This window comes from Sphaeramia orbicularis, chromosome 11, assembly GCF_902148855.1.
Source record: "Sphaeramia orbicularis chromosome 11, fSphaOr1.1, whole genome shotgun sequence".
Classification (NCBI taxonomy): Eukaryota; Metazoa; Chordata; class Actinopteri; order Kurtiformes; family Apogonidae; genus Sphaeramia; species Sphaeramia orbicularis.
Window position 1 is genome coordinate 3649990 of NC_043967.1, and position 27976 is coordinate 3677965.

Sequence of the window (27976 nt, forward strand, 5' to 3'; positions counted from 1 at the left end):
TGTGAGGGCCAGGGTTTGTTGTACCTGGAACCACTTGTTTATTCATTTATTTTCTCTTCTTCTCAGTTTGTGAACATTCCTCTGCCCCTCCATCTAAACTGCCCACCCCCCCCCCAGTAAAAAAAAAGTGAGCAGTTCTCTTGCTGTGAATGTTTCTTATAATGAAGAGGTCATTGACACAGTACTGTGGCTGCAGCCGGTTCGAACCCACAGTCTGTGCTGGTTTTGGTAAAGTTCTTCTTCATGATAGTTCGCATCACCGCAGATGCTGTATATTTTTGGGCACAGCCCATATGTGGGGGCGCTGTTTCACCTTTTCCAGTCACTGATGGTATTTTCATTGTAGTATTTGTAAGTTTGTAAGTGTTACGACTTAAGTTTGAAGCTGTTTAAGTTTATTTGAGCTGAAACTTATCAGTTATTTTTGAGCTTTTTTTTTTTTTTAATTTTTTTTTTATTTTTTTTATTTTTAATAACTGACACTGTAGTAATTACTGAGATGAGCAAATATAGGTTTGACTCAGCTGGTGAATTCAATTTATTTTTATGAGATTTCTATGACTAGACTTTTCTCAGAATGTGCATTTGACGTATAAAACTCCAAAAAAAACAAAAACGTTCTTTTACATTATTTCTCAACAATAATAGTGTCTGGTTTTATATATATATATATATATATATATATATATATATATATATATATATATATATATATATATATATATATATATATATACAGGGTGGGGAAGCAAAATTTACAATGAACATTTAGTTGTTTTTTCTCAGCAGACACTACGTCAATTGTTTTGAAACCAAACATATACTGATGTCATAATCATACCTAACACTATTATCCATACCTTTTCAGAAACTTTTGCCCATATGAGTAATCAGGAAAGCAAACGTCAAAGAGTGTGTGATTTGCTGAATGCACTCATCACACCAAAGGAGATTTCAAAAATAGTTGGAGTGTCCATAAAGACTGTTTATAATGGAAAGAAGAGAATGACTATGAGCAAAACTATTACGAGAAAGTCTGGAAGATACTATTAAAGAAGAATGGGAGAAGTTGTCACCTGAATATTTGAGGAACACTTGCGCAAGTTTCAGGAAGTGTGTGAAGGCAGTTATTGAGAAAGAAGGAGGACACATAGAATAAAAACATTTTCTATTATGTACATTTTCTTGTGGCAAATAAATTCTCATGACTTTCAATAAACTAATTGGTCATACACTGTCTTTCAATCCCTGCCTCAAAATATTGTACATTTTGCTTCCCCACCCTGTGTATGTGTGTGTGTACATATATATATATATATAATATACACATATGAAGAACTATTGTCTATTTCTAGATGGTTTCAGATTAATAAACTCTCCCTCAATACCAAAAATCTCATTTTATGGTATGTTGTGACAAAAATAAGAAGTATAACAATGAAACCAATAAAATATTCATAGATAACTTTGAAATAACTCAGGTTTCTTTCATTAAATTTTTTGGTGTTATTGTAGATGAAAAAATGAGGTGGAAATCCCATACTGATATTGTTTGAAAAAAAATCATTAGGTTAATTGGCATTTTGAGCAGAGTCTGTTCATTGATAACTCATTCCTTTTTCTTGACTTTTTATTATTGCTTAATTTATCCTTACATTATGTATTCCAATACTGTCTGGGTGGCAACCTGTGCAACTTATCTCATAAAGATTTTCCTCATTTTAAAGAAATCTTTAAGAATGATCAGCTTTTCTAACAGACTCAATTCATCTGCTCTTTTACAAAAATTCAAACTTCTCTCAGTTTTTGATGTGAACATTTGCCAGACCTGTGTCCTCATGTCCAAATATGGTCACTTAACTCATATTCTTCCCAAAGTTTTCCAGAACTTCATGTTGTCTTCTGTTATTCACAGTTATCCTACACAATATTCAAGCAGATTTTATCTTCTGTACTGTCGAACTTCTGTCAGTAAGTATTTTCTAAAATATGGTGGACCAAATCTGAACTACGACCTGAACTTCAATCAACATCTTCTTTATCATTGTTTAAAAAGCATCTTAGAAGGACTGGAATGGGCTCTATGCAGTCCCACTACTTCCTGAATTTAAGGCGTCTCCTTTATTTCCTGTTTTTCATTATTGGACACACTGATTATTCCAGGTGTGTCTGCTGCTTCTTGTTGTGACAGCTGTGGTCACACACACCTGGATTAGCCAGTGTGTCCGATAATGAAAAACAGGAAATAAAAGGAGCTGCCTTAAGTTCAGGATAGTGGGACTGTGCATAGAGCCCATTCACGAAAAAATGTAAGGCTGTCATTTGATTTGTATTATGTTAGTTTGTTTCAGTTGTATCTTATTTCTTTTCCTTTTTCTCCTGTGTATTAATTTCCGGTGCGTTATTCACATCAGCCTTTATCGCTTCTAACCTCTCCTGCACAATGATGTTAACTTGTTTGAATATTTTTTTTTTGTTTTAGTCTTCCTGTTTTATGATGTGCAAAAAAAAAAAAAAAAAAAAAAAATTATAGTCCTTCACATATTTCAACCTGCCTTTCTATAACTTTTCCATGACCTCGGGTCCATATTAACCATGTTTCAGATACTTGTACACTCAGGTTTTTAATGCTTTCACTACCTGTTAGACTTATCGTCGTCATGTTTCCTGTGCGTGTCGTATTCGCTCTGGACTGATAACTTCATTTGAACATCACCATGTTTGTTGACCTTTAACCTTTGTTTTATTCAGTCTGTAAAACACAGAATCAAACCACATCTAACAAGTTCCTGTTTTCCTTCCTCACTGATCTTTTCAGTTCTTGCTTACACTAGTTTTAATAAAAAGTGTAATTAAAATTATCCTTATTATCACTTTGAGCTGCCCTTAAAACCTAAAATCCTCCATTTCAACCCAAATGACCATGAACCATTTTGGATGTAAATGCAACAGTTGTCAACAGAGGCAAACCACTATTTTTGTACTTTTATTGAGTTTTGTTACAAAAACAGTTTTAATCAAAGAGACCGAAGCCCATGTCATCATCAGACTCCTCAGACTCCTCCTTCTTCTCTTCCTTCTTCTCCTCCTCTTTAGCTGTAGATAAAACAAGAGCACATTGGGTTCATAATATGTTCACCATGAATTCAAGTCCAAATAAGTCCATTCTTAGTCTTCAGTTTCTTAAATGTTCAGTTTCTTTCCTCTGACTGTAACTGAACGTGCTCAGTTGAAGAACATTCATATGAGCTCTGGAAAACAATTTACTGATTTTACAAACCAAGCAATGAATCAATTCACTGAGAAAATAACTGAGAATTTAAGTCCTGCTCCGTTGCAGACCTAGAACTGGAGAGTTTTGTTTTTAAGCTTCTTAGATGCCTGTTCAAGCTTTTTGAACATATGTGAATTTGAGAATAAAATGTGAAATTGTTGGAAACCGACTTTTCTTGCAGACACAAAAACTCACTGAACCCACAATGCACCAATGTTGTTTGAAAACTGAGGGAAAATCACATTCTACACAAGTGGCTCAAACCCATGAAATGTCACCATTAAACCAGTTACACATAATTCAAATCCTGCAAGAAACAGACAACCAACGCATGTAAGAAGCTGAATTTCAACAATGAACTGTACTCATGCTAATACTGTATCTTTTCTCTTACAAAGTGGTAAAGAAATTATTTGCAACCACAACCTATTACATTGAAAACAAATTGCTGTCTATATACTTCAGTCAACTTTAACTTCCTTTAAATGCATAACATCTGTTTCTCAAGAACCAGAGAGAAGATCTTTTAAAGCCATTCCCACTAAATCTAGTGTTGGATTTAGTCCATCTGAACTTCTAGGTTCCCTCAGAGCAGGTGGCTTTACCTGGTGCGTCTCCAGCTGCTGCAGCAGCTCCAGCTGCAGGGGCTCCAGCGGGAGCACCACCTCCGGCTCCAACGTTGCAGATCAGGCTTCCGATGTCAACACTGGACAGAGCCTGCAAGACAACATTAACACGTCTTCAGCAGAACTCACAATCCAACTCCATCATCAGTTCAAAGTAAATCAGACTCAGATATCTACACTACAGATGCACATACGATGCATGAACAGTCATGTCCATCTCACCTTAGCAAACAGACTGGGCCAGAAGGGCTCCACGGTGACTCCAGCTGCCTTGATCAGAGCATTCAGCTTGTCCTCCTGCAGACACAAACATCCATGCTCAGTTAAAATATTATAGATTACATTGTATACATGGATCCTCATCTCAAACATTGTGTAAAATTCATATTCAAGTTCTGAAAGCCAGCAATTTCTAGGAAGTCTGTACACAGACCAATCAGATCTTAGTAATACGTTAGATGCTTTTGCAAATCTACAGGTGACATTTCCTGCTACAGAAATCATTACTTCATGAACACGAGCCTGATGCTTTTTCCGCTGATGCTGTGCCGCGTAAAATAAAATAAAGAAAAAAATAAAAATAATGAAGAGCCGAAGACACATGAGGGACTACATCTGCCTGAGATTATACAGGAACAAGAACAGTATAATAATAGAATTATACGCTTTACCACATGTCACAATGACAGACCTGTCTAGAGCCCGAAGGATTAATATGACCGGATGAAACTACGTTTCTAGTAGAGCTTAAAAACACAAGTGGGATCACATACTGGTTAGACACAGATCTGTTCCACATCAGAAACGTGGGCTAATGTTAGCATTTAGCTTAGCCGCCATACAAGCTAACAGACGGGACTGACACTACTGGTAGGAAATGCCTACTTTTATCAGATACGGTCCATCTTTAATCAGTCCTGTGTCTGTAGTTTCCACAGTACATCATTTATTTGAGCTGTTGTGTTCCTGTTTGTCCCTCAGACTGATGTTGTCGGAACCAAACACAGACACTTACGGTGACGGTGACTTCATCGTCGTGGAGAATCAAAGCGGAGTAAATGCAGGCGAGCTCAGACACAGAAGCCATTTTAAAGGTTAGATTTGGTAGTTTGGCCGTTGGATGCCTAAATATTGTGGTGCTAGCCGCCGGATTGTGGGCCTTAGCTTCGGATGAAGAACCAAACACCTTAGGCACGGTAACTTCCTACACCGGAAAAGGAAGGAGAAAGGCGGGAGCTCGGCTAATATACTGTACGTCTGAGACGCGTGAATACGTCATTACGCACATAATGTGACGACAGACGTACAGCCTATTCGGACAACGATACACAGTCGTACTCTGAACCTGCCGCCGTATTTTATTGGAATAATATTTACATAGACAGGAAAAACACTTGTACAGAAGCCGAGAACTACGGAGCCCGGGAAGGGACATGCAAAAAAACAAAAACTATTGCGATATAACGCAATAGTTTTTCCGTTATAATGCAATATCTGCTCTCTCTTGCTTGAGGTCCGTACGTAATGGGGTCCAACCGCTATTGGACGTGTGGGCTCTGACATGCCCCCCTGTCCTGTGTAGTATGACCGTAACTCTTTCATTATTCGTCTGATCGGAAAAATTCCAACGGTTTCTGAATTAAATTCATATCTGCCCAGCTTCATGGCTGTGGTCAGCTTCATGGACACAGGTGGATGTGCACAGAGTGTGAATGGTCTGCGCATGAGAAAGGAGGATGAGCGCGTTGTATTAATGTGTGTTCTTCATTTTGTACAGACTGACCACAGTCCACTCCAGGTCATAACTGACTTACACACCTACAGTAGGAAATATAGTTGAGTGAAAAACTTTGGACTCTACAGGATATGGGAAAAACTGTCAGCATTAAAAGACACAGTTGTGACGTGTAAAAACTGGTCGACCTTCCACACTCTGGAATTAGTCAGACCCATTTATTGAGTGTCACAGCATGAAATTCATTCATAAACCAGCGTAATAACACTGGTCAGATCAGCAGAAGCACCACACAGGGTGACTTCTGAGTCCCATTCAGGAAAAGCACATCTGGTCAGTTGTCATTCTGTTAAACCAACACAAAACTGAACTGACTTCCCACCCACATTAAAGACACACACACATACATACTGCACTTTTACAGCCAAATTGAAAACACAGTTTGCAGACATCTCCACCTGTACACACTTACATATGTCTCTGTGTGATCTGTGTCATGATCATGGACGCTGTCTGTCCATATGTGATGTCTGTTTACATCTCTGTCTGTGATTCTGATGTTTTCTGTGATTCTATTGTATGTGCTGCTTTTGTGTGTTTGGATTAGATGTGCTGTCTCTGTAGGACTGGACTGGTGCTTCACTGTTCTCTTTTATCTTTGTTAGGGACCGAGCAGTAAGACGACCAGGAGACAGGTGTGGGTTTTTATTCACCCAAAATTATTCAAAAAATGATTACAAATGATAGTTTTAGCAATTAATTGTATAAAAGAGGTACACATAACAGAATTGTACACAAAAATAAAAGCAACTAAGGCTGAGAACAAGAACTGATGCATCAAACAAACTGACAAAAACTGAGCCAACAAAATGACACAGTGGGAGCATATATAGAAGTTTGGCCAAACCATTAAACAAAAAAGGGGGGAAAAAATGGACACCAACTAGAACTAAATACAACTGAAGCTTTGGTAACATTAACCCCCCCCTTATGACAACACATCCCATAGTTTGTGCTGATGAGGTGGCTGCGGTATATAATGCTGCTCCACCCTTGGCCACGCCTTTTTTCCACATCAGGATGGCGACAGGAAACTCCACCACACGGGAACTCATAGTGATGGTGAGATGAAGCCTCATGAGGCTTCGAACCACTTGAGCCAATTGGTTCGAGAAAGAGTTCATTTGTCGAAGCTTCATGTGCACATGAACCCACCTACTGTCCATGTGTAGAATCACAGGCAGCTGGATCTGAACCACAGCATGTGGGATGCACTGAATTTTGTGTCTGTTATGGCTCTTGGGAATGACTATGAATTACAAAAAATGTATGACCAAATAATTTCTCTACATAAATGATCACATATGTGTATAATAAGATATTTTTGAATGTATTCTGTGTGTGTAAATTTCCCCCAAATGGTAGCATCATATGTGGGAGGTTGTGTAATGTTTTTTTTTTTTTTTTTGTCACTTTAGGATAATGTATGGACTTAAACAGACAGAGGACACTGAACATGCTTGTGGAACTTGGACAATGATGTACAGAACAGGGGAGATTTTATTCATTTTTATTCAGAAAGAACAGTTTCTCAACAGTTTTTAGTTTGAAGTGATTCCTTTTTTTTGACACAGCCTCTCCGGTGTTTGAAAACACCCTTTCACATGGTACAGAAGATCCTGACATGCACAAAAACACAAGAACAAGATTATATAAATCGATATACAGTAATTTTTTTGTCTCTCCCAGTATTCCAGATAAACAAACCTTATGTGTCTGAAATAATGTTAGATTTAGTTTACCTTATTAGGAGTTATCAAATCCAAATGTTCCCACACAGGGGAAGTCCTCCTGTTCTTCACTGGCTCCATCCTCTTATTCATACTTCTCTCCTCCTTCTTCTAAATCTTCAAATGATCTCTCTCTCTAAACTCTTCAAACTATCTCCAAACTATATAAACTCTATCCAAACTCCAGTATCCAAACTATTCAAACTCTGTTCAAACTCTGCACTGACCGGAACTCTCAATCAAAAACTCACATTTCGAACAGAGCCTGAGGGGTTTATTTTGCTGTCAAACCTGAATCACATAGAACCACCGCGCGAAGCAGTCACGTGGTACAGCCGGGCAGCAAGGCTTCGGACGTCAGCATTTTTGGCTCCTCCCCTAAATGAAGCATACACACTTTGCGGAAACGCCACCTCCATTACTCGACACGCTTCGAAGCCTCGGCACATCCCGTAACATCACTACCGCACATTGTTAACATATGTGCATCTATACAACAGTGTATATGATTAAAATAAAGAAATACAAAATAAACTAAACTGTGTATGTTAAAGGACTGACTGCAACTAAAGACCATGTGCGGCAAACCAAAGTTACAGAAAGAATGAGATATGAAAACGAATAAGGTGATAGTGTGTTTGTAGAGGTGTTCCCATGTGTGGCTGTGTCCATCATAATCTGTTTATGTTTATTGATTTATCTTGTCTCTTAGCTGTCTTAAGTCTCTCTTTTCAATTAATGTGCTGTAATGTATTGTTTTTTTAGGGGGCCTATTGTCATCAGGCCGGGGACTACAGCAGGATAACAGCCATGTTAGCTAAAGCTGCAACTTTTAACTGTTATTGATACAGTCGATTAATTGGGATTGTCCACAATACAATAAACTAAACTAAAATACATTTATAGCAGCTGAAAGTCTTTCAGTTCTTGTGTTTGGGATTTTCTCCCATTCTTGTCTGTAAATGAACTCTAGTTCTTAAACATTCTTGGTTCGTCCTCATACATATACTACCTATCAAAAGTTTTAGAACACCCCAATTCTTCCAGTTTTGTTTTGAAATTCAAGCAGTTCCAGTCCAATGAACAGCTTGAAATGGTACAAAGGTAAGTGGTGAACTGCCAGAGGTAAAGAAAAAAAAAAAAAAAAAAGGTAAGGTTAAACAAAACTGAAAAATAATGTACATTTCAGAATTATACAAAAAGGCAAACAAGAAATGGGTTAACAACTTAAAGCAGTTCTGCAGCAATGGAGGCTGATCAAGCCTCAAAAGTTGGTGCTACCAATTCCTCCAGGTGTCCCAACGTTTGTGAATTCCTTCAACCCCCTGTGTCTGCAGAAAAGTAGTGTTGGAACACACTTTGGTACCATACCGTTGTCAGCATTATTTGAACAGTATTGGAGTGCAGGAAGTAGTGTGTTACTATAAAAATGGAAAAGAGGAAAAGGCAGTTAATGATAGAAGAGAGACAGAGCATCAGAAGACTGAAAAATGTAGGTCTGTCCTCCAGAGAAATGTCCATGAAAGTCCAGGTGTCAGTAAGTCCAGTTTCCTTCACCGTCCAAAGGCACTCAGAAACTGGACTGGGAAATGCAGACAGGAAGAGGTCTGGTAGAGCCAAAGACACAACAGAACCAGAAGACAAGTTTATGAGTCAACAGCTGGAGTGAGAGGAGACTGACAGGACAACAGCTGAAAGCACAGAGAAGATAGTGGAGTAAGAGAGTCTGAGTTTACACTGGGAACACAAGACTTCCAGTTGCAGGTTTGATCAGTCCATAACCCCTTCTTCCAGTCTTCAGTAGTCCACTGGCGGTGTTTCATGGCCCAGCCAAGCCTCTTCTTCTTATTCTGAAGTATCAGCAATGGCTTTAGCTGCAACTGGACCCATCAAACCTGCAACTGTTCAGTCTTCTGTTCCCAGTGTAAACTCAGACTCTCTTACTCCTCTCTCTTCTCTGTGCTTTCAGCTGTTGTCCTGTCAGTCTCCTCTCATTCCAGCTGTTGACTCATAAACTTGTCTTCTGGTTCTGTTGTGTCTTTGGCTCTACCAGACCTCTTCCTGTCAGCGTTTCCCAGTCCAGTTTCTGAGTGCCTTTGGACGGTGAAAGAAACTGGACTTACTGACACCTGGACTTTCTTGGACATTTCTCTGGAGGACAGACCTACATTTTTCAGTCTTCTGATGCTCTGTCTCTCTTCTATCATGAACTGCCTTTTCCTCTTTTCCATTTTTATAGTAACACACTACTTTCTGCAGTCCAATACTGTTCAAATAATGCTGACAACGGTATGGTACCAAAGTGTGTTCAACACTACTTTTCTGCAGACACAGGGGGTTAAAGGAATTCACAAACGTTGGGACACCTGGAGGAATTGGTAGCACCAACTTTTGAGGCTTGATCAGCCTCCATTGCTGCAGAACTGCTTTAAGTTGTTAACCCATTTCTTGTTCGCCTTTTTGTATAATTCTGAAATGTACATTATTTTTCAGTTTTGTTTAGCCTTACCTTACCTTTTTTTTTTTTTCACCTCTGGCAGTTCACCGCTTACCTTTGTACCATTTCAAGCTGTTCATTGGACTGGAACTGCTGGAATTTCAATACAAAACTGGAAAAATTGGGGTGTTCTAAAACTTTTGATCGGTAGTGTAGCTCTTAACATCTACCCACAGATTTTCAATGATGTTCAAGTCTGGGACTGTGAGGTCTGTTCCCAAACCTTCAGCTGGAGTCTCTGAGGTGGATTCACAGATATGTTTCAGATCATCATCCTGTTGTAAAATCCATCCTCTTTGACAGTGTTCATTTGTCTGATTTTGCTGCAGTGGTTTTGATTTGATTGTTTGGATTTTCTTTGGTTTGGAGGACAGACTACTGCTGTGAAAAATGTGTCATCACAGAGCAACAAACACTAGAAATACAATAATGAAGAGTCTAAAAGCATAGTTTGAGTGGTTTGAAGTATGTATATTTCTATTGTATTTACCTGTTTCATATATTTAAGAGGAATAAGATCAAGCCTCAGTTCTTGATAAATAGAAACACATTCACGACAGATCAATCAAACATCTCTGGAGCATCTGATCTTATTGGAGGAAATTGATATGGGATCTGATATTTGTCTGCAGAGGAGACACAGGACAGAGACACACATGACCTCTGACCTGCATCTGAACGCTGACCTTTGACCTTCAGCACCACTACTTTCCCTCTCAGGGTGACTCCATCTCTGATGACTTTACATTTATATCTTCCAAAGTCGTCATGTTGGAGGTCATTCAGGGTCAGACTGAAGTCTCCAGTCGTCCATGGGTCTGCTTTCATCTTTGTTCTGTTTTTGTATCTATCGTCCTGCTGACCAAGTTGAGCTGACTTCTTCTCATACACATGGACATGGATGTATTCCCAGTCATTAGTATAGTACCTCCACTCCACTCGGGTGTCCTGAGGCAGGTCAGGGGTCGTGCTGAAGGGCAGCAGGGCCGACCTTGCCCCCTCCTTCACCTCCATCTCTTGAACTAGGAGGAAACATGACATCAACATGGGACAATTTTTATCATCAAATCTTCTACATGGAGGAAAATCAGCCTCTTTAAAAGGAAAAGATTGAATAATTGCTCAACTTCAGTACTTTGACCAGGAACAGCAGAGAAGGCTGATAAGATGACTACACTCACAAATCCATGGTCGTCTAAATTGGCTCTAGGGACACAGAATGCTACTGTCCTGGTGGGGAAGGAGGTGGAGCTGTGGCAGATGGTTCAGAGGTGCAGACTAGACTTGGACTCTGGAACTGATCTCCTCAAGGGTGCTGGGACTCTTTTTTTTTTTTTTTTACTCAGGAGTTGTTTGGGGTGAGAGGTGTGGAGCAGGTGTGGGGTTCCTCCCACCTGCTCTGCCCTCTGGTAGGCCTCTGGCTCAGTGGCTTTATGTTGGAGTTCACCCCATTGAATGAGAGGGCGGAGCTTCAGTTCAGGGAACAGGTTCTGACTGTTGTCTGTCCCATGTGTACCCTGCTGGCCTTCTTGGAGTCTCTTGGTGGTGTACTGGGAGGCGCTCCCCTCAGGGACTCCACTGTTCTACCGAGAAACTTCAACATTCACATGGGCAATGACAATGAGACCAGGAGGAGCGTGGTTGGGAGGAATGGTCTGCTGGATCTGAACCTGGGTTTTTTTTTTATTATTAGACCTCTGTACAAGTTACTGTTTGTCTAGAACAAACACTTTGTCACAACAGTGTTATTAAATACATGTGGCACAAGGTGTTTTGAGCAGGTCTAATGAGGAGGAAACCCCCTGGAATATGTAGGAAATGCTATATGTCACAGCTGGCCTGGGAACACCTTGATGTTCTGATGGAGAAGCTGGACATGGGTGGGTGGGTGGGTGGATGGATGGATTATCCAGCCTGATTAAAAATACTAAAATATATATCATTAAAATCTGCACCATGAGTAACTCCACATTGTGCTATTTGTGATTGTGGAGGTCAGACAGGGAAGGGGAAAGAAGGGCTCAGTATTCTAGAAGTAGGAATGACCTGTGTCTGCAGGACTGACCTTTGACCCTCAGACGCACTTGTTTCCTCCTCAGGATCTGCTCGTCTCTGTTGTAGATGGTGCAGGTGTAGGTGTAGGTGTCCAGGTTTGTGGGGTGTTTCAGGGTCAGACTGAGGTCTCCAGTTCTCAGTGGGTCTTCTTTCATCTCTGTTCTCTTTTTGTATCTGTTGTGCTGTTCATTACTTCTGTCAGAGACGTCCTCATACACGTGGACCTTCCTGTCCCAATAGTCCGTCCACTCCACTGTGACCTGACTGACGTCCTCTATATGTAATGTGGTTTTCCAGGGCAGCAGGACAGACTTCTCCCCTGAAACTACCTCCACCTGTTGGACTGAGAACAACACCCATACCATCAGACAACAGCAGAGGAAAACATCTGCCATGGATACAGTTCGAAGTGATGATCTAATCAGCAGCAGAACCAAGTGCTTATGTGTGTGTCTGAAGTTTTTTGTATGTGTACGAATGTCATCAGGATCAGAGCAGTTCCATTTCAGTCTCAGAAACTGCCCTGCTGGTATGTTATCTTTCATATGTTTGGGATGACTGCTACTAAAATGTCTTTTCAACAGATGTGTGAATGACTCCAGTTTCATTTGTATATGTGGTTAAATCTAGATAATTGATTGGATTTGTTCCATGCTGTATTCACAGGTGGTTTCCTCAGATGTTTGTGGATTTTGGGGAAATAATAAATAATAGGAGTGACTCAATGAGGGTACAACCAATAACCATACTCCTTCTTTATGATCCAGTTTGATTTGAAAGTAACTCTCAGGATATTAAACATCAGTAAAGACAATGTCGCACAAGGAAACTTTAACCAACAAACCACAGAGTAAAACGATAATTAATAAAAGTGTGGCATTCCATCAAAACCAGTTTATACAAACGTGTTGAAGAAGTGGTTTCAACAATCTGAACAGAAAGAACCACAAGGAATGACAAGAAAGACTGACACTAGTGAAGGACTTGGAGGTTTTTTGGGTCCCCCTAAGAGAGGGTGAGCAGAATTCAGTTGGTTCTCCGAGTCTACAAGTTCACCACAAGGTGGGAGTAAATATCACAAACTTCACCTTTAACGCATCAGTTTTTAACATAATTTAATGTACAACATGAGAGAAAACATTATTTTTGAAAACAGTCACTAATGGGTATTGTGTTGGAATTCCACCTCATTTTTCACAGCACACAGTCTTATATCAGACTTTATCAAAACATAAACCTGCTGGTGGTGGCCTTTCTCAGACCAGGTCCTCTGGCTTCCTCCCACCATCCACACACATGCATTTTTATGTGTTAATTGGTGAGTCTAAATCAAAAGAATGTGAGAGTGAATGGTTGTCTGTCTCTACATGTTAGCGATGACCTAGACAAATATTCCGAGTAAACCATGCATTTCCTTGTTGGTAGTCAGGATAGGCCCTGGCATCCCTGCAACCCTCCAGAGGATTCAACAGTTTGGAAAATGAAGGAATATTTCTGTTGTTGTGTCAAAGTACTGTAGAAACAAACCCATAAATTGATACTATCATGCTGATCTATACAGTGTTAATGTGAGACTGGATGGAAAATATTTTACAAATTCTATTTTATTTTGGAATGTCAGGAAAAAATAATAAGTACATTTTTCAGAGTTTTGAAAGAGCAATTTATGGCATTTTAATACTAATGAATTCTGCAGTGTTTTTGGTTTCCCTTCAGCACACTGACCTGTATCTAGAGTACTGACCCACGTCTAGAATGCTGACTCTAAGAAGAGCTCAGTATTCTACAACTAGGAATGACCTGTGTCTACAGGACTGACCTTTGACCTTCAGATCCACTTGTTTCCTCCTCAGGATCTGCTCGTCTCTGTTGTAGATGGTGCAGGTGTAGGTGTGGGTGTCCTTGTTTGTGGGGTGTTTCAGGGTCAGACTGAGGTCTCCAGTTCTCAGTGGGTCTTCTTTCATCTCTGTTCTGTTTCTGTATTCATTGTCCTGTTCATTAGTTCGGTCAGAGCTGTACTGGTACATGTGGACCTTCCTGTCACCCTCATCTGTCCACTCCACTGTGACCTGACTGACGTCCTCTATATGTAATGTGGTTTTCCAGGGCAGCAGGACAGACTTCTCCCCTGAAACTACCTCCACCTGTTGGACTGAGAACAACACCCATACCATCAGACAACAGCAGAGGAAAACATCTGCCATGGATACAGTTCGAAGTGATGATCTAATCAGCAGCAGAACCAAGTGCTTATGTGTGTGTCTGAAGTTTTTTGTATGTGTATGAATGTCATCAGGATCAGAGCAGTTCCATTTCAGTCTCAGAAACTGCCCTGCTGGTATGTTATCTTTCATATGTTTGGGATGACTGCTACTAAAATGTCTTTTCAACAGATGTGTGAATGACTCCAGTTTCATTTGTATATGTGGTTAAATCTAGATAATTGATTGGATTTGTTCCATGCTGTATTCACAGGTGGTTTCCTCAGATGTTTGTGGATTTTGGGGAAATAATAAATAATAGGAGTGACTCAATGAGGGTACAGCCAATAACCATACTCCTTCTTTATGATCCAGTTTGATTTGAAAGTAACTCTCAGGATATTAAACATCAGTAAAGACAATGTCGCACAAGGAAACTTTAACCAACAAACCACAGAGTAAAACGATAATTAATAAAAGTGTGGCATTCCATCAAAACCAGTTTATACAAACGTGTTGAAGAAGTGGTTTCAACAATCTGAACAGAAAGGACCACAAGGAATGACAAGAAAGACTGACACTAGTGAAGGACTTGGAGGTTTTTTGGGTCCCCCTAAGAGAGGGTGAGCAGAATTCAGTTGGTTCTCCGAGTCTACAAGTTCACCACAAGGTGGGAGTAAATATCACAAACTTCACCTTTAACGCATCAGTTTTTAACATAATTTAATGTACAACATGAGAGAAAACATTATTTTTGAAAACAGTCACTAATGGGTATTGTGTTGGAATTCCACCTCATTTTTCACAGCACACAGTCTTATATCAGACTTTATCAAAACATAAACCTGCTGGTGGTGGCCTTTCTCAGACCAGGTACTCTGGCTTCCTCCCACCATCCACACACATGCATTTTTATGTGTTAATTGGTGAGTCTAAATCAAAAGAATGTGAGAGTGAATGGTTGTCTGTCTCTACATGTTAGCGATGACCTAGACAAATATTCAAAGTAAACCATGCATTTCCTTGTTGGTAGTCAGGATAGGCCCTGGCATCCCTGCAACCCTCCAGAGGATTCAACAGTTTGGAAAATGAAGGAATATTTCTGTTGTTGTGTCAAAGTACTGTAGAAACAAACCCATAAATTGATACTATCATCCTGATCTATACAGTGTTAATGTGAGACTTTATGGAAAATATTTTACAAATTCTGTTTTACTTTGGAATGTCAGGAGAAAATAATAAGTACATTTTTCAGAGTTTTGAAAGAGCAATTTATGGCATTTTAATACTAATGAATTCTGCAGTGTTTTTGGTTTCCCTTCAGCACACTGACCTGTATCTAGAGGACTGACCCACGTCTAGAATGCTGACTCTAAGAAGAGCTCAGTATTCTACAACTAGGAATGACCTGTGTCTACAGGACTGACCTTTGACCTTCAGATCCACTTGTTTCCTCCTCAGGATCTGCTCGTCTCTGTTGTAGACGGTGCAGGTGTAGGTGTGGGTGTCCAGGTCTATAGGGTGTTTCAGGGTCAGACTGAGGTCTTCTGTTCTCAGTGGGTCTTCATTCATCTCTGTTCTGTTTCTGTATTTATCGTCCTGTTCATTAGTTCGGTCAGAGCCGTCCTCATACACGTGGACCTTCCTGTCACTATCGTCTGTCCACTCCACTGTGACCTGACTGAAATCCTCCATCAGCTGAAATGTGGTTTTCCAGGGCAGCACGACAGACTTCTCCCCTGAATTCACCTCCACCTGTTGTACTGAGAACAACAAATGACACCATCAGACAACAGCAGAGGCAAGGCAAGGCAAGTTTATTTGTATAGCACATTTCAGCAACAAGGCAATTCAAGGTGCTTCACACAGGACATTGAGATACGACAGGGAAAAAGAAACACATAAAACATTATAAAAGAAACATGTAAAAGGTGATTAAAAACAGCAAGTAAGAAAACAACACATAAAATCCAAAAATATAAAAACACACATATTAAAGTAAGAGTTGCAGTGCAGAGTTTCGAAAGAGAATATAAAATTTAAAAAGTCAAAAGCCTTTTAGTCAAAGGCAGCAGTGAACAGGTGAGTCTTTAACCTGGACTTAAAAGAACTCAGACTCTCAGCAGACCTGATATTTTCTGGTAGTTTGTTCCAGATATACGGAGCACAGAAACTGAACACTGATTCTCCATGTTTAGTTCTGACTTTGGGAACACAGAGCAGACCTGCACCAGATGATCTGAGGGGTCTGGATGGTTCATACTGGACTAGAAGGTCTCTGATGTATTTTGGGCCTGAACCATTCAGTGCTTTATATGCTAGTAAGAGAATTTTAAAGTCTGTTCTCTGAGAGACAGGGAGCCAGTGTAGAGACCTCAGAACTGGACTGATGTGGTCCAGTGTAGAGACCTCAGAACTGGACTGATGTGGTCCAGTGTAGAGACCTCAGAACTGGACTGATGTGGTCCAGTGTAGAGACCTCAGAACTGGACTGATGTGGTCCACTCTCTTGGTCTTAGTGAGGACTCAAGCAGCAGCATTCTGGATCAGCTGCAGTCGTCGAATAGACTTTTTAGGCAGACCAGAGAAGATCCTGTTACAGTAGTCAACTCGACTAAAGATAAATGCATGGACAAGTTTTTCAAGGTCCTGCTGCGATATCAGTCCTTTAATCCTAGAAATGTTCTTGAGGTGACAGTAAGCTGACTTTGTAATTGTTTGTATGTGGTTTTTAAAGTTCAGGTCTGAATCCATGACAACACCCAGATTCCTGGCCTGGTCTGAGGTTTTTAACTGAAGTGACTGGAGCTGCATGCTGATTTTAAGACGCTCCTCCTTGGGTCTGAAAACGACTACCTCAGTTTTTTTTCTGTTTAACTGAAGAAAATTATGGCCCATCCATTCAGATATTTGCTCCATGCATTTACCCAGTGCTTGTATGGGGCTATGGTCACCTGGGGACATTGAAATGTAGAGCTGTGTGTCATCTGCATAGTTATGGTAATCTATTTTGTTTTTTTCTAGGATCTGAGCCAGTGGAAGCATGTAGATGTTGAACAGAAGGGGCCCCAGGATGGAGCCTTGGGGGACTCCACAGGTAATTTTGGTCTGCTCAGATTTAAAGTTACCTATTGACACAAGATAATCCCTGCCCTTTAAGTAGGATGCAAACCAATCAAGAACTGTGCCAGATAGTCCCACCCAATTTTCCAGTCGATCAAGTAATATATCATGGTCGACTGTGTCGAATGCAGCACTGAGGTCCACTAACACTAAAACTGAAGATCTGCCATGATCTGTGTTTAAGCGAATGTCATTAAATACTTTGACCAGAGCTGTCTCAGTGAGCAGAGGAAAACATCTGCCATGGTGTAAAGACCCACAGGCCATTTCCCATATTTGACATCATTCGAATATGCGTCATGTTTTATTGGTCAATCCTTTGATGTGAATAACTTGGACACAAGGATGATTTATTATTTGTTGTATTTCGTAAAATATTTAATGACGAATGACGCACGGCACAATATAAAAAGGGGTGGATGTGATGTGCGCGCACGGACGCTTGGAGGAGTGGGATGTCACACACCGGGTTGGAAGCGTGCCAGAGCCGGTGATCCTGTGGAACTGTTTTGGTGGATTTAACCTTTTTTTGGATTAAACTTTTTATCCGCTCTCCACATGGATTATTGATTTTCAAGGAGCCACTGAAACCAACACAGGCTGAATCGGTGGTGGTGTTGCGCAGAGCCTTGAGTAGAGCCTGCGGCTACGCTGCTGCTGCTTATACTGTTTGCGTGTGTGGACCTTTGGGAACTAAGGGGGGAAGGTGTTGGGGGGGTTGAACGGTCTTATGTTGAACGCATAATAGTAATTGATTTTTGTTAAATGTGGTGTGTTAGGAAAAACTTTATATGACTGCTTTGTGGTGTATTTGTGGTATTTTGGGTTAATTGTGGATGCGCACAAGTGCGGTGTGTGTGTGTGTGTGTGTGTGTGGATTCACCTGTGGAAATTAAAAGGCCAGTACAGAGCAGAACGCATTTTTGTCTTGATCTTATTTTCCCCTGCTGACGGTTAATCCACCCATGTCCTCAAATGCGTTGTAGCGGAGGCGCTTTAGAAAATAAGTGAACTGTTACAATGGTTCCAGTTCTAAGTACTATTTGTTCAGTCTGTGTTGAATCCTCAGCAGAACCGACTGCTTATTGAACTGTTAACTCTTATTCTCAGTTCAACTACATTTGACATTTCCGTCTGATAATCCAGGCGCCTTTAGTTTTCTCATCTTCTGTCTACAGCACTGACCTTTGACCTCCAGCACCACTTGTTTCTTCCTCAGGACCTTGTTTTTGTTGTAGACGATGCATACGTAGCCATTGGTGTCAAAGTCTGTTGGGTGTTTCAGGGTTACACTGAAGTCTCCAGTTCTCAGCCAGTGTTTCTTCATCTCTGTTCTGTTTGTGTAAATCGGGTCCTGTTCATCAGGTTGGCCAGAGCCGTACTTATGCACAATGAGCTTATTATTGTATAATTCCCTCCACATAACACTGATATGTCTTAAGTTCTTCGTCTGGTGAGCTATAGTTTTACATGGCACCAGGACAGACTCCTCCCCTGAATCCACCTTCACCTGTTGGACTGAGAACAAACAAATAAAAAAGTAGACACCTCAGTGGCTGGCCTGCTGTAGTGGGATTTGTTCCAACATAATCTCATTATGAACCAAAAATATTGTGGACAGCATTGTCTTAGAAGCATGGCAACTCATTAAATGAACACTCAAAACTGTCTGTGTCTAATATCCAGGTACAGAAAGCACACTGAAGAGCTACAGAGGTCAAACAAAAGGCTGCAGCTGCACTGGTTCAGAGGCAGCATTTCCACCCCTTCACCTCTATGACAAATGTTCCAGCTCAAATACATTCTCCTTGTGCTAGCAAAGAGCAGGTGCACAACAAGGACCAGTTATCTGTCTGAGGAAAAGACAAACCACCTGTCTACTTACATCAAAATGGGATATTCATATTTATCTGTTTAGACGGGGGGGGGGTTCGGCCCGTCAAAGGGTTCAATCCAGACCATGGGATGAATTTGCAAATATCAAATGTGTCAAACTCGTTTTAGCTCAGGGGATACATACAGTCCAATTTGATCTCAAGTGGGTCAGACCAGTAAAAATACACTGTTGCCAGTGAAGTTGGAACAATTCAGTTTTCGGACATGTTCCTCTTTTTATTCCCATTCAATCACTTTTGACCCAGTACAATGATTACATACTGAGTCCCAGTTACACCTTATCTATCAAGGATAAATCACATTTCACGTGAAAAAATATTATTGGAAACAGTGTAATAACATTATAACTTATAGATGTCAATATTCTGCCTGTTACTAAATGTCTTGTGTGGTCGTAGATCCACTGTGATCTGTAATTTGTAATGCACAAGTGTAAATGATAAGATAAGACATAGTATTGTTGAAATAGGATACTTATTTTTGTGGTTGTACAGGGTTGTTCAGGTTATTTACATTTTCCTTATGCAGTTTTACATTTTTCACACTAAAACAAAGAGAAAAATCTAGAGTTGATATTATTTACAGTGTTATTATGCTATTATTTTACTGGTGCAGCCTGATTCAGATCAAATTGGGTTGAATGCGTGTGACACCCCTGGTTTAGACACAAAGGTCCAGGTGTTTTAATGCCTCCTCTATTATTGTGGAAGAAGTAAATCTGCTTCATGTGGTGTTGATGTGAAAGGTAAGCACATGGTCTGTGTCTTATGACTGTATCATCTAAATATTATGGTCTAATTGCTGTTGATGGATAAACGATTAGAACTTAATTTTTATCAATGTCATTTAAAAAGGTAGTGAAGTAGATTAAGGGGGCTTTCACATCAAAGGTGTTTGTTTGCTTTAAATAGACCAATGTGTTTTCCTCTGATAATCTGGTTCATTTGGGGACGTGTGAACACGCATCTGAACTTGAATGTTGGAACTCGGGATGGGAATCGAGAACCATTTTTTTTTGAGAACCGGATCCCAGTAGCTCGATTCCTTGGAATCGTTTTCCTGCCTGCTTAAGGATTGTGCTTATCAATTCCATCTTCGTTGCGCATGTGTGATGACGTCACTCGTACGTTGCATTGTTTTGGTCAGAATGTAGCCAACATGGTGTTGAGGCAGAAACGGTCTAAAAAGATGACACCAGGTCCAAACAGACCACACCAGGTCCAAACAGATGACACCAGGTCCAAACAGACCACACCAGGTCCAAACAGATGACACCAGGTCCAAACAGACCACACCAGGTCCAAACAGACCACACCAGGTCCAAACAGACCACACCAGGTCCACTGGAACACTGTCAAAGCTTCCATTTCTTCAAAAGGGTGGAATCCCTCAAATCTGCTAAAAAATTTGTCCACAGCATGCGATTCATTTACAGGAATGTCACATATTTGATTCGCTACTTAGCAGCGCTTGTGAATGTAGCGGCAGAGTGAACGCCAGGCCCAGTTCTGGTTCCAGTGCGGGCAACAAACGCCGTACCCAAATACAAGTTTCCGAAGGTAGGGGAAAGGAAATGAGGATCACAACGGGAGACGGGCAGAGTCGAACTGGTTCCATGTAGTGGACATGTGGCAATACAGGAATTAGTAAAGGGTCTTTAGTTTCACTTTCACTGTACCCCCCCCCCCCCCCGAACCGGGCCTGGCATCATCTGTTATTATTATTTTTACATACTGTATATGTTATATTTTCTGTGCAGAGATGGAAATATAAAAGACAGTTAATGCAAACACATCTGTTTGTACTCTTTTATTCCCTCACCCAATGAGAATCGTTAAGGAATCGGATCGATAAGCAAAATCGATAATGGAATCGAAATCATTAAATTTTTATCAATTCCCATCCCTAGTTGGAACCCCTGTTGAATCAAACTGAGTCCCCGATCAAACATAATCCCCAAACAAACCTATTCCCACAAACCGATTCCCAGATTGAACCAAGTCCCCAACTGAACAGAGTCCCCGATCAAATTGAGTCCCCAACTGAACTGAGTCCCCAGTGGAACCAAGTCTACCATACTGTCAGGCCTGAAAAAGACTTAAGACACCAGTTTGACTTGTTTTTTCTGTGTACTGTAAAATTATACACATTATCTGAAGCATTTCTCTGATCAGTCCACTGTGACTCCTGACTGTTGACCTCCTCAGCAGCGACTACGCAGACACACATTACAATCACAAACTTGGTATGTAGGTTTCTATATGTATGAGTGACAGTCTGCTTCTATAATCACATGAGACAAAGAAAAACATAATGAGTAACAGCACAATGGGTAGTGTAGTAAGAGACGTGACATACCTGGCAGAAAATACCATCGAAAAATAAATAAAAGTCCTAGAAGGATTATAAGAAGAATGGCAAAGACAACAAGGAGAGCTGTGGCCCAGGTTGGAAGACCCTCTGTGGACGACAAAACACCAAAATGAACTCCAGCTAAGACATGATCGTATGATGAGGTGTCAATCAAATCCTAACAAATCTTTAAAGACATTATCAAGTACCCTAAAACCTGCTTGATATGAAGTTGAAAAGAAAGATGTGTATTATTATGTGTACCTGTTTGACAGCTGGTCATATGAAAGAGCCAGAGTTGATGAGGTGGAGTATTGACTGCAGTACTGAGTATTGATAAGTAGTATTGAAAGAAAGAGTATTGAAAAGTGTCTTTTCTACATTAGTATGAAATGGCATAAGGACATGGATCTCCATATTGAATGTTTTAGACCCAGAAGTGAGAGCTGCAGAAGAAGGTGTGTGTTTTCAGATTGGAGCCGTTTCATGTGGTCTATCCCAGCACTGACCTTCGACCACCTGGAGCAGGACTTTAGACCTCAGGACGTCTCCTTCCCTGTAGACAGTGCAGATATACATGCCTCCATCCCTGTCTCTGGGGTATTTCAGAGTCAGACTCATGTCTTCATTCATCTCTGTGCGGCCACAGTAAAACCTGTCTTGTGTTTGAAAGTCATCAGTTTTATTCCGGGACACATGGACCACCATCAGTTGTGGATCATAGTGAGTCCACTCCACTGTGGTGTCTTCAGGCAGATCGGCTGAGGCTTCACAAGGCAGCTGGGTAGACTCCGCCCCCCGCTGGACCTCCACCTCCTCCTTATCGTCATCTGACAGGAAACAGACCATAATGATTATAACATACAATAAAGCCCTCTAGAACTTCAACAACACACACTATTCATATTAAATGAAGAGGAACAATAACAACCCAAGGTGTATTTCCAGCAACAGATTGACAAAAAGTTCAGCTCAACCCTTCATCCATAACCAGGGACAAAGTGGTCTAATCCAGTCAGCAGCTTCTGTGCATGAACAGTCAGGGTGAAGTTTGATGAAGGTTGTGTTGTGAAGAAAACGGAAATGAAACTACAAGCACTCAGAGAGCACAGACCTCCGCCAAGGCAGATCAGTGCCCTGGATTTGGATGAAAATTTCAGGAAATGTTGATACTGGCACAAGGAACAAATGATTAAATTCTGGTGGTGATTGGGGGCGGGGGGAGGGCACTGATCTGCCTTGGCGGAGGTCTGCACTGTCTAGAAAAGCACTTATAGAGCGTAGACCTCCGCCAAGGCAGATCAATGCCCCCCCCACCCCCGATCACCACCAAAATTTTATCATTTGTTCCCTGTGCCAGTATCAACATTTCCTGAAATTTTCATCCAAATCCATCCACAACTTTTTGAGTTATCTTGCACACAGACAGACAGACAAACAAACCAACGCCGACAAAAACATAACCTCCTTGGCAGAGGTAATGAGCTGAATACAAAGACAGATGTATGTGTGACCTCTGACCTGTGTCTACTGTAGTGGGTGTGGTTTGTATCTGACCTCTGACCTTTGACCTGTGTCTACTGTAGTGGGTGTGGTTTGTATCTGACCTCTGACCTTTGACCTGTGTCTACTGTAGTGGGTGTGGTTTGTGTCTGACCTCTGACCTTTGACCTGTGTCTACTGTAGTGGGTGTGGTTTGTATCTGACCTCTGACCTTTGACCTGTGTCTACTGTAGTGGGTGTGGTTTGTATCTGACCTCTGACCTTTGACCTGTGTCTACTGTAGTGGGTGTGGTTTGTGTCTGACCTTTGACCTGCAGCTGTACTCGTGTCAGTCTCCATTCTTTAGGCCCCTCCCACTTGGTTTCCCATCGGAGGCTGCAGGTGTAGTTGCTGCTGTCAGACAGTTGTGGTTTCTTCAGAGTGAGGCTGAAGTCTCCAGATTTCAGAGCATTGGTCTTCATGGTTGTGCGCTCCTTGTAACTGTATTCCTCTTTCAGATTGCCATTTTCATATTTAAGCAGGTGAAAAACTGTTTGGTTGAGACCCGAGCGTCTCCAAACCACTGAAGGATCCTCCGGTAACAAGTCAGAAATCTGGTAGGGCAGCAGGACCGACTCCATCCCCTCATACGCCTGCACCACTACTGCCAATGCATGCTGGGAAACTGAGGACAGACACAGAAACAGTGTGTTCATCTGTACGAGGGCTGTTCAATAAGTTCATGGCCTCACCCAGAACAGAACAACACAGACTGATAATTTATATTTTAGTTTTCAACATAATCTCCATTTACAACAATGCACTTGGTCCATCGATGTTCAAGCATCACTATCCCATCACGAAAGAATGTAACATCCTGTATTATAACAACCAGTATTTCTGGGTGAGGCCATGAACTTACTGAACAGCCCTCGTAAATGGGACCAGAATAACTCAGGTGAGTCCTCCTCAGTTTCCTCCTTCTGATTGTTGTTTATCATCCTTATCTGTTCCACACTCACTTTAATAAGGCTGGGATTTTCAACCTTAACTTTTGCCAAATCTGTCCTGTCATAACATAAACGGTGTGATTTGTTTGGGGGGGGGGGGCAACCAACCAAATAAAAATCCAGGCAGCTTGTGTCAGTTTTCTTCCACCTATATCCTACATTACTGACACGAATGTTCACCTGAACTGAACTGTCACAGTCTCAGAATTCATTGACGTCCCCATGCACTGGGGCGCTGTAAAGCGGGGGGGGGGTAAATATGACAAATTCATGGGGCCCAGCATTTGTGTGTCCAGCAGATACAGGTTAGAAGTTCTGAAAATGTCATTTAAGATCCACTGTATAATAGAGGAATAGAACCAGGGAGTTGGACGTTGAAAGTATGTAAAGTTTCACTTTAGTTTCATGCCAGCATTAGCTCTGTTAGTTATGGGCCGCACTCCCACATATATAACTGCTGCCAAGTACATAATTATAATTGTGTGTTTACATAATGACTTCTATTGCAATTGATCACTTTGTATGTGTGTTATGAAAGTCTATAGTGTAATGTAAACTGTGCTGTTCTAAATAAAGTATATTAAAAGAAAGGGAAAAAAAAACAAAAAACATATATATATATATATACATACATATATACATACATACATATATATATATACACACACACACATATATATACACATACATACATACATATATACATGTGTGTGTGTATATATATATATATATATATATATATATACATATATATATATATGAAAAACTGCTGCCAAAAAAATACTCATCATCTCTGTTTTTTTGACAAATTGCACGCTGATAACATATATCTTATTGTTTGTATAAATCCATTGTCTGGACCTTTTTCATATACAGTAGATCAGTCATTCAATCAGTGACCAGTGGTTTCACTCTAGAGTTATTTTCTCCATATTACCAATACTCTTTTCTTGTTCCTTTATCTGCCTTCAAATGATCCAAAGTTGGTTTTTTTTCCTCTCAGAAACATAGTCTGTGAAACATTTGATGTGTTTGAGTAAAATGTCACAAAAATACTTTGAGTGAAGTGCACAGTATGTTCCACCAGATGAGATAGGGGAGGGCTGTGTTATCATTGTCTTACTGTGGATGAGGATCACAACCACCACCAACACTTTCATCTTCCTGCACAAAGTCCAGAGTTGTAGTTGAATGTCCTGACCGAACTGAATCAGGCTTCAGAAGCACACAGGTGTCACTTCACTGCTTCCACTGAGCTCCACTGTGGACTGTTTCCACCGAAGCACCTTCTGGAATGGAATGGAAAACAGATGGAGCAGCTTTGGACTGAAGAGCCTGTACAGAGTTAACTCAAAGACTCTATTCTCTAATCTGAAGAACGAAACATTTCACAATCAAACTATTTGACAGAATGTGGATCAACAGGTTATTCTGAAAACAAACAAACAAACAAACAAACAAATAAAATAACAGCACAATGTACTTTGTTGGCAGAAACATTAAAATATTACCATGTAAACATCGAACATACAAATGTGCATTAAAGATGACACCTTATGGCCATTGTTTGACCATTTTCCAGATGAAGTTTGAGTTTTTAGTTTCTTTTCCATAGATAGATAGATAGATAGATAGAACAGAGGTCTCTCTCTCTCTCTCTCTGAGTTTTCAAAGTGCAGTAATAAAACACGGTTATCATGATAATTAGAATTTCAACGGTAAAACTAAACAGTGGGAATTTTACCACACTTTATCATTATACCGGTAATTGTTCCATCCCTAATCTGCAACTCATTCAACATCAAGTTCTTCACAGGACACATGTCACACAATACAAGATGCCAAATATGGGACTAATTGACACAGCCACTTGGTCCCAGTGCACCATGGGAGTCACTGACACTCACCTACATGCACTTTGGGAATGCACTCCAGTACAGGCTTTGTGGAACACCATCACTCAGATACTCACAGATATCCTGAGCTGCAGAGTCCCCCTCCTCCCCCTCCTCCCCCTCCTGTCTGTTTACTGGGTCTCACCACATCAACTACCACAGCGTCCAGACACAAGACCAGCCAACTGACACCTCCAACTATCGCCAAGAAAACAATTCTGCAAAACCCGAAATCAAAACACTCAATCAATATCAATCATTGGACCAATTCTCTAACTCAATACATAACGTCCTCACTAATAACAAGTTGCCATAACGATGATGACAGAACATCCTTCACAGATTCCTGGTCACCATTCATTAACCACTGCAACATTAACCTCAATCATTTCTCAACACCAATAACATAATCTCTATCATTAAGCCTTAAATCAATACCTATCATTTATTTATCAGAATTACATATGCCACTCACATTCTCACATTCTTCTAATCTTCACACACACATACATACACACACACTCCAATTATTATTATTACTTTTTTCTTCTATTTTTTTGTTTCTTTTCTCTTATGTTCCTTCTAAATTTTCTACTTATGTTTTGATCTTTTCCTCTTTTTTTCTCTTTTTCTTTGTCTTTCTGTTTCCTTTCTTTCTTTCCATTCTCTTTATTCTTATCCTTCAAATGTATTGTAATATTGTACTAATATTGTTATTAGTGTACTATTAGTGTACTATTGGTGTTGTGGTTGCTGCCGTTGCCCCTATCTCCATCATGTATCTGGTTTTGGCCCCATATTCCCACATTCAACCCTGGTTTTTGTAAATTCCATCCATTTTACACCAACAGGTGCAATGTTTTTAATGGTGATAAATAAATGGCACCCATACATACAACAAAAAATAATACAAACACAAAGAGGAGGGAGGCTAAGCAAGGGGTGAGAACAAACAACCTGATGTGTTTTTAATGCACAGTACAGACACTTTCATACAAACATTTCCCAACATAGGCCAGGAGTTTATTTTCACCATTAAAGGACGGATGGATGGATAAATAAATAAATAAATAGATAAATAAAGTTGCAGCAGTGCTGTGATGGTAAGGTGAGGCAGTGGGGGCAATGGCATCAAATGCAGATAAATTGTACTTTTAATCTCATTTGGTTATTTTCATTTATTTATTTACTTATTTATTTTTTATTACCCCCCCACCCCTCTCTCCTTTTCCTTTCTCTTCTTCTCATTTAGTTTCAGTTACCTAATGATTGTCTTTGGTCATATCCCTGATTTTTATTCTTTTTGTTTCTTTTCTTTCAGAAGCCCACATCACAACAGTCACACCACATACACATCTTACACACTCCACCATGCACAGAACATTTACACAACCAGGACACGACATTGATTTTTATTACTGACTGACATTTTGTTTCTTTTATATGTCACATGCCATATATATCTTAACACCCCCCCCTTTCCCCACATGATGATGATATAATGTAAATGTAAATATTGCATAATACCGTACAGAAATCTCTCTGTCACTTGGTGTCACTTCAATAAAGGTTATAAAAAAAAATTGTCAGCAGCAGCGGCTGTAGTCCAGACTGAAAATATGTCCAAACTTGGAGCCCATTACCTCAAATGTTCAGTTGTTGGTTGAACAGGACAGAGCAGCACAGCCGACAACCTGGAGGGGGCGGGGCCTGAAGTGTCTCATGTGCATTTAAAGGGCCAGCGCTCCAAACCACCTTTCCGGTGTCATTACTCAGAAATAGGGTTGAAGATGGACCTGTGGAGTTGAATGAATGAAGAATGCAGACCCAAGCAGAGGATTTACAGTTTATAGAAACCACAGGGAAATGTGGGAAAAGGAAGAATTCCATTTAAAAAAATGCAAAATATCACTTCTTTAAAATTTCCTCATATTCTTTTAGTTTTTGAAGACAAAAACATGCGTTCAAACAGATTAAAATCAGTCTCATTACGTCTCATTTTGCTATTTTATTTAGTTTTAACTGAATTTCATCTCACTC

At 40.4% G+C, this 27976-nt stretch overlaps 2 protein-coding genes across 4 annotated transcripts; both read right to left on the reverse strand.

Annotated features, from left to right (window-relative positions):
• Positions 1 to 2970: 2970 nt before the first annotated feature.
• On the reverse strand, positions 2971 to 5130 carry rplp1 (ribosomal protein lateral stalk subunit P1). The gene is made up of 4 exons (XM_030146766.1): positions 4916 to 5130; positions 4123 to 4197; positions 3880 to 3991; positions 2971 to 3096 (listed from the first exon to the last, which is right to left on the reverse strand). Exons 1-4 carry the CDS (start codon positions 4985 to 4987, stop codon positions 3014 to 3016), a joined length of 342 nt encoding a protein of 113 aa, XP_030002626.1. The 5' UTR covers positions 4988 to 5130; the 3' UTR covers positions 2971 to 3013.
• Positions 5131 to 9967: 4837 nt separating this feature from the next.
• On the reverse strand, positions 9968 to 27635 carry LOC115427993 (uncharacterized). 3 transcript variants are annotated; one of them, XM_030146760.1, is made up of 10 exons: positions 27580 to 27635; positions 25165 to 25330; positions 23357 to 23716; positions 22059 to 22379; positions 21556 to 21657; positions 18487 to 18819; positions 15606 to 15941; positions 13797 to 14129; positions 11988 to 12320; positions 9968 to 10944 (listed from the first exon to the last, which is right to left on the reverse strand). In XM_030146760.1, exons 2-10 carry the CDS (start codon positions 25199 to 25201, stop codon positions 10484 to 10486), a joined length of 2616 nt encoding a protein of 871 aa, XP_030002620.1. In that variant the 5' UTR covers positions 25202 to 25330; positions 27580 to 27635; the 3' UTR covers positions 9968 to 10483. The 3 variants fall into 3 exon arrangements, with proteins under 3 accessions (XP_030002620.1, XP_030002621.1, XP_030002619.1); XM_030146761.1 differs by having other exon boundaries at positions 25165 to 25327; positions 27580 to 27600; XM_030146759.1 differs by lacking the exon at positions 27580 to 27635 and adding an exon at positions 25949 to 26039.
• Between the last annotated feature and the right edge of the window lie 341 nt (positions 27636 to 27976).

Coding starts and splice junctions, on each gene's coding strand:
- rplp1 (XM_030146766.1), bottom strand. CDS start 4,987: ATGGCTTCTGTGTCTGAGCTCGCCTGCATTTACTCCGCTTTGATTCTC. Junction 4,198..4,915: donor ACGATGAAGTCACCGTCACC/GTAAGTGTCTGT, acceptor TTGTGTCTGCAG/GAGGACAAGCTGAATGCTCT. Junction 3,097..3,879: donor AGCAGCTGGAGACGCACCAG/GTAAAGCCACCT, acceptor TTTTATCTACAG/CTAAAGAGGAGGAGAAGAAG.
- LOC115427993 (XM_030146760.1), bottom strand. CDS start 25,201: ATGAAAGTGTTGGTGGTGGTTGTGATCCTCATCCACA. Junction 23,717..25,164: donor GGTTGTGATCCTCATCCACA/GTAAGACAATGA, acceptor GTCTGTCCTCAG/TTTCCCAGCATGCATTGGCA. Junction 22,380..23,356: donor AGTACAGCTGCAGGTCAAAG/GTCAGACACAAA, acceptor GTTTCCTGTCAG/ATGACGATAAGGAGGAGGTG.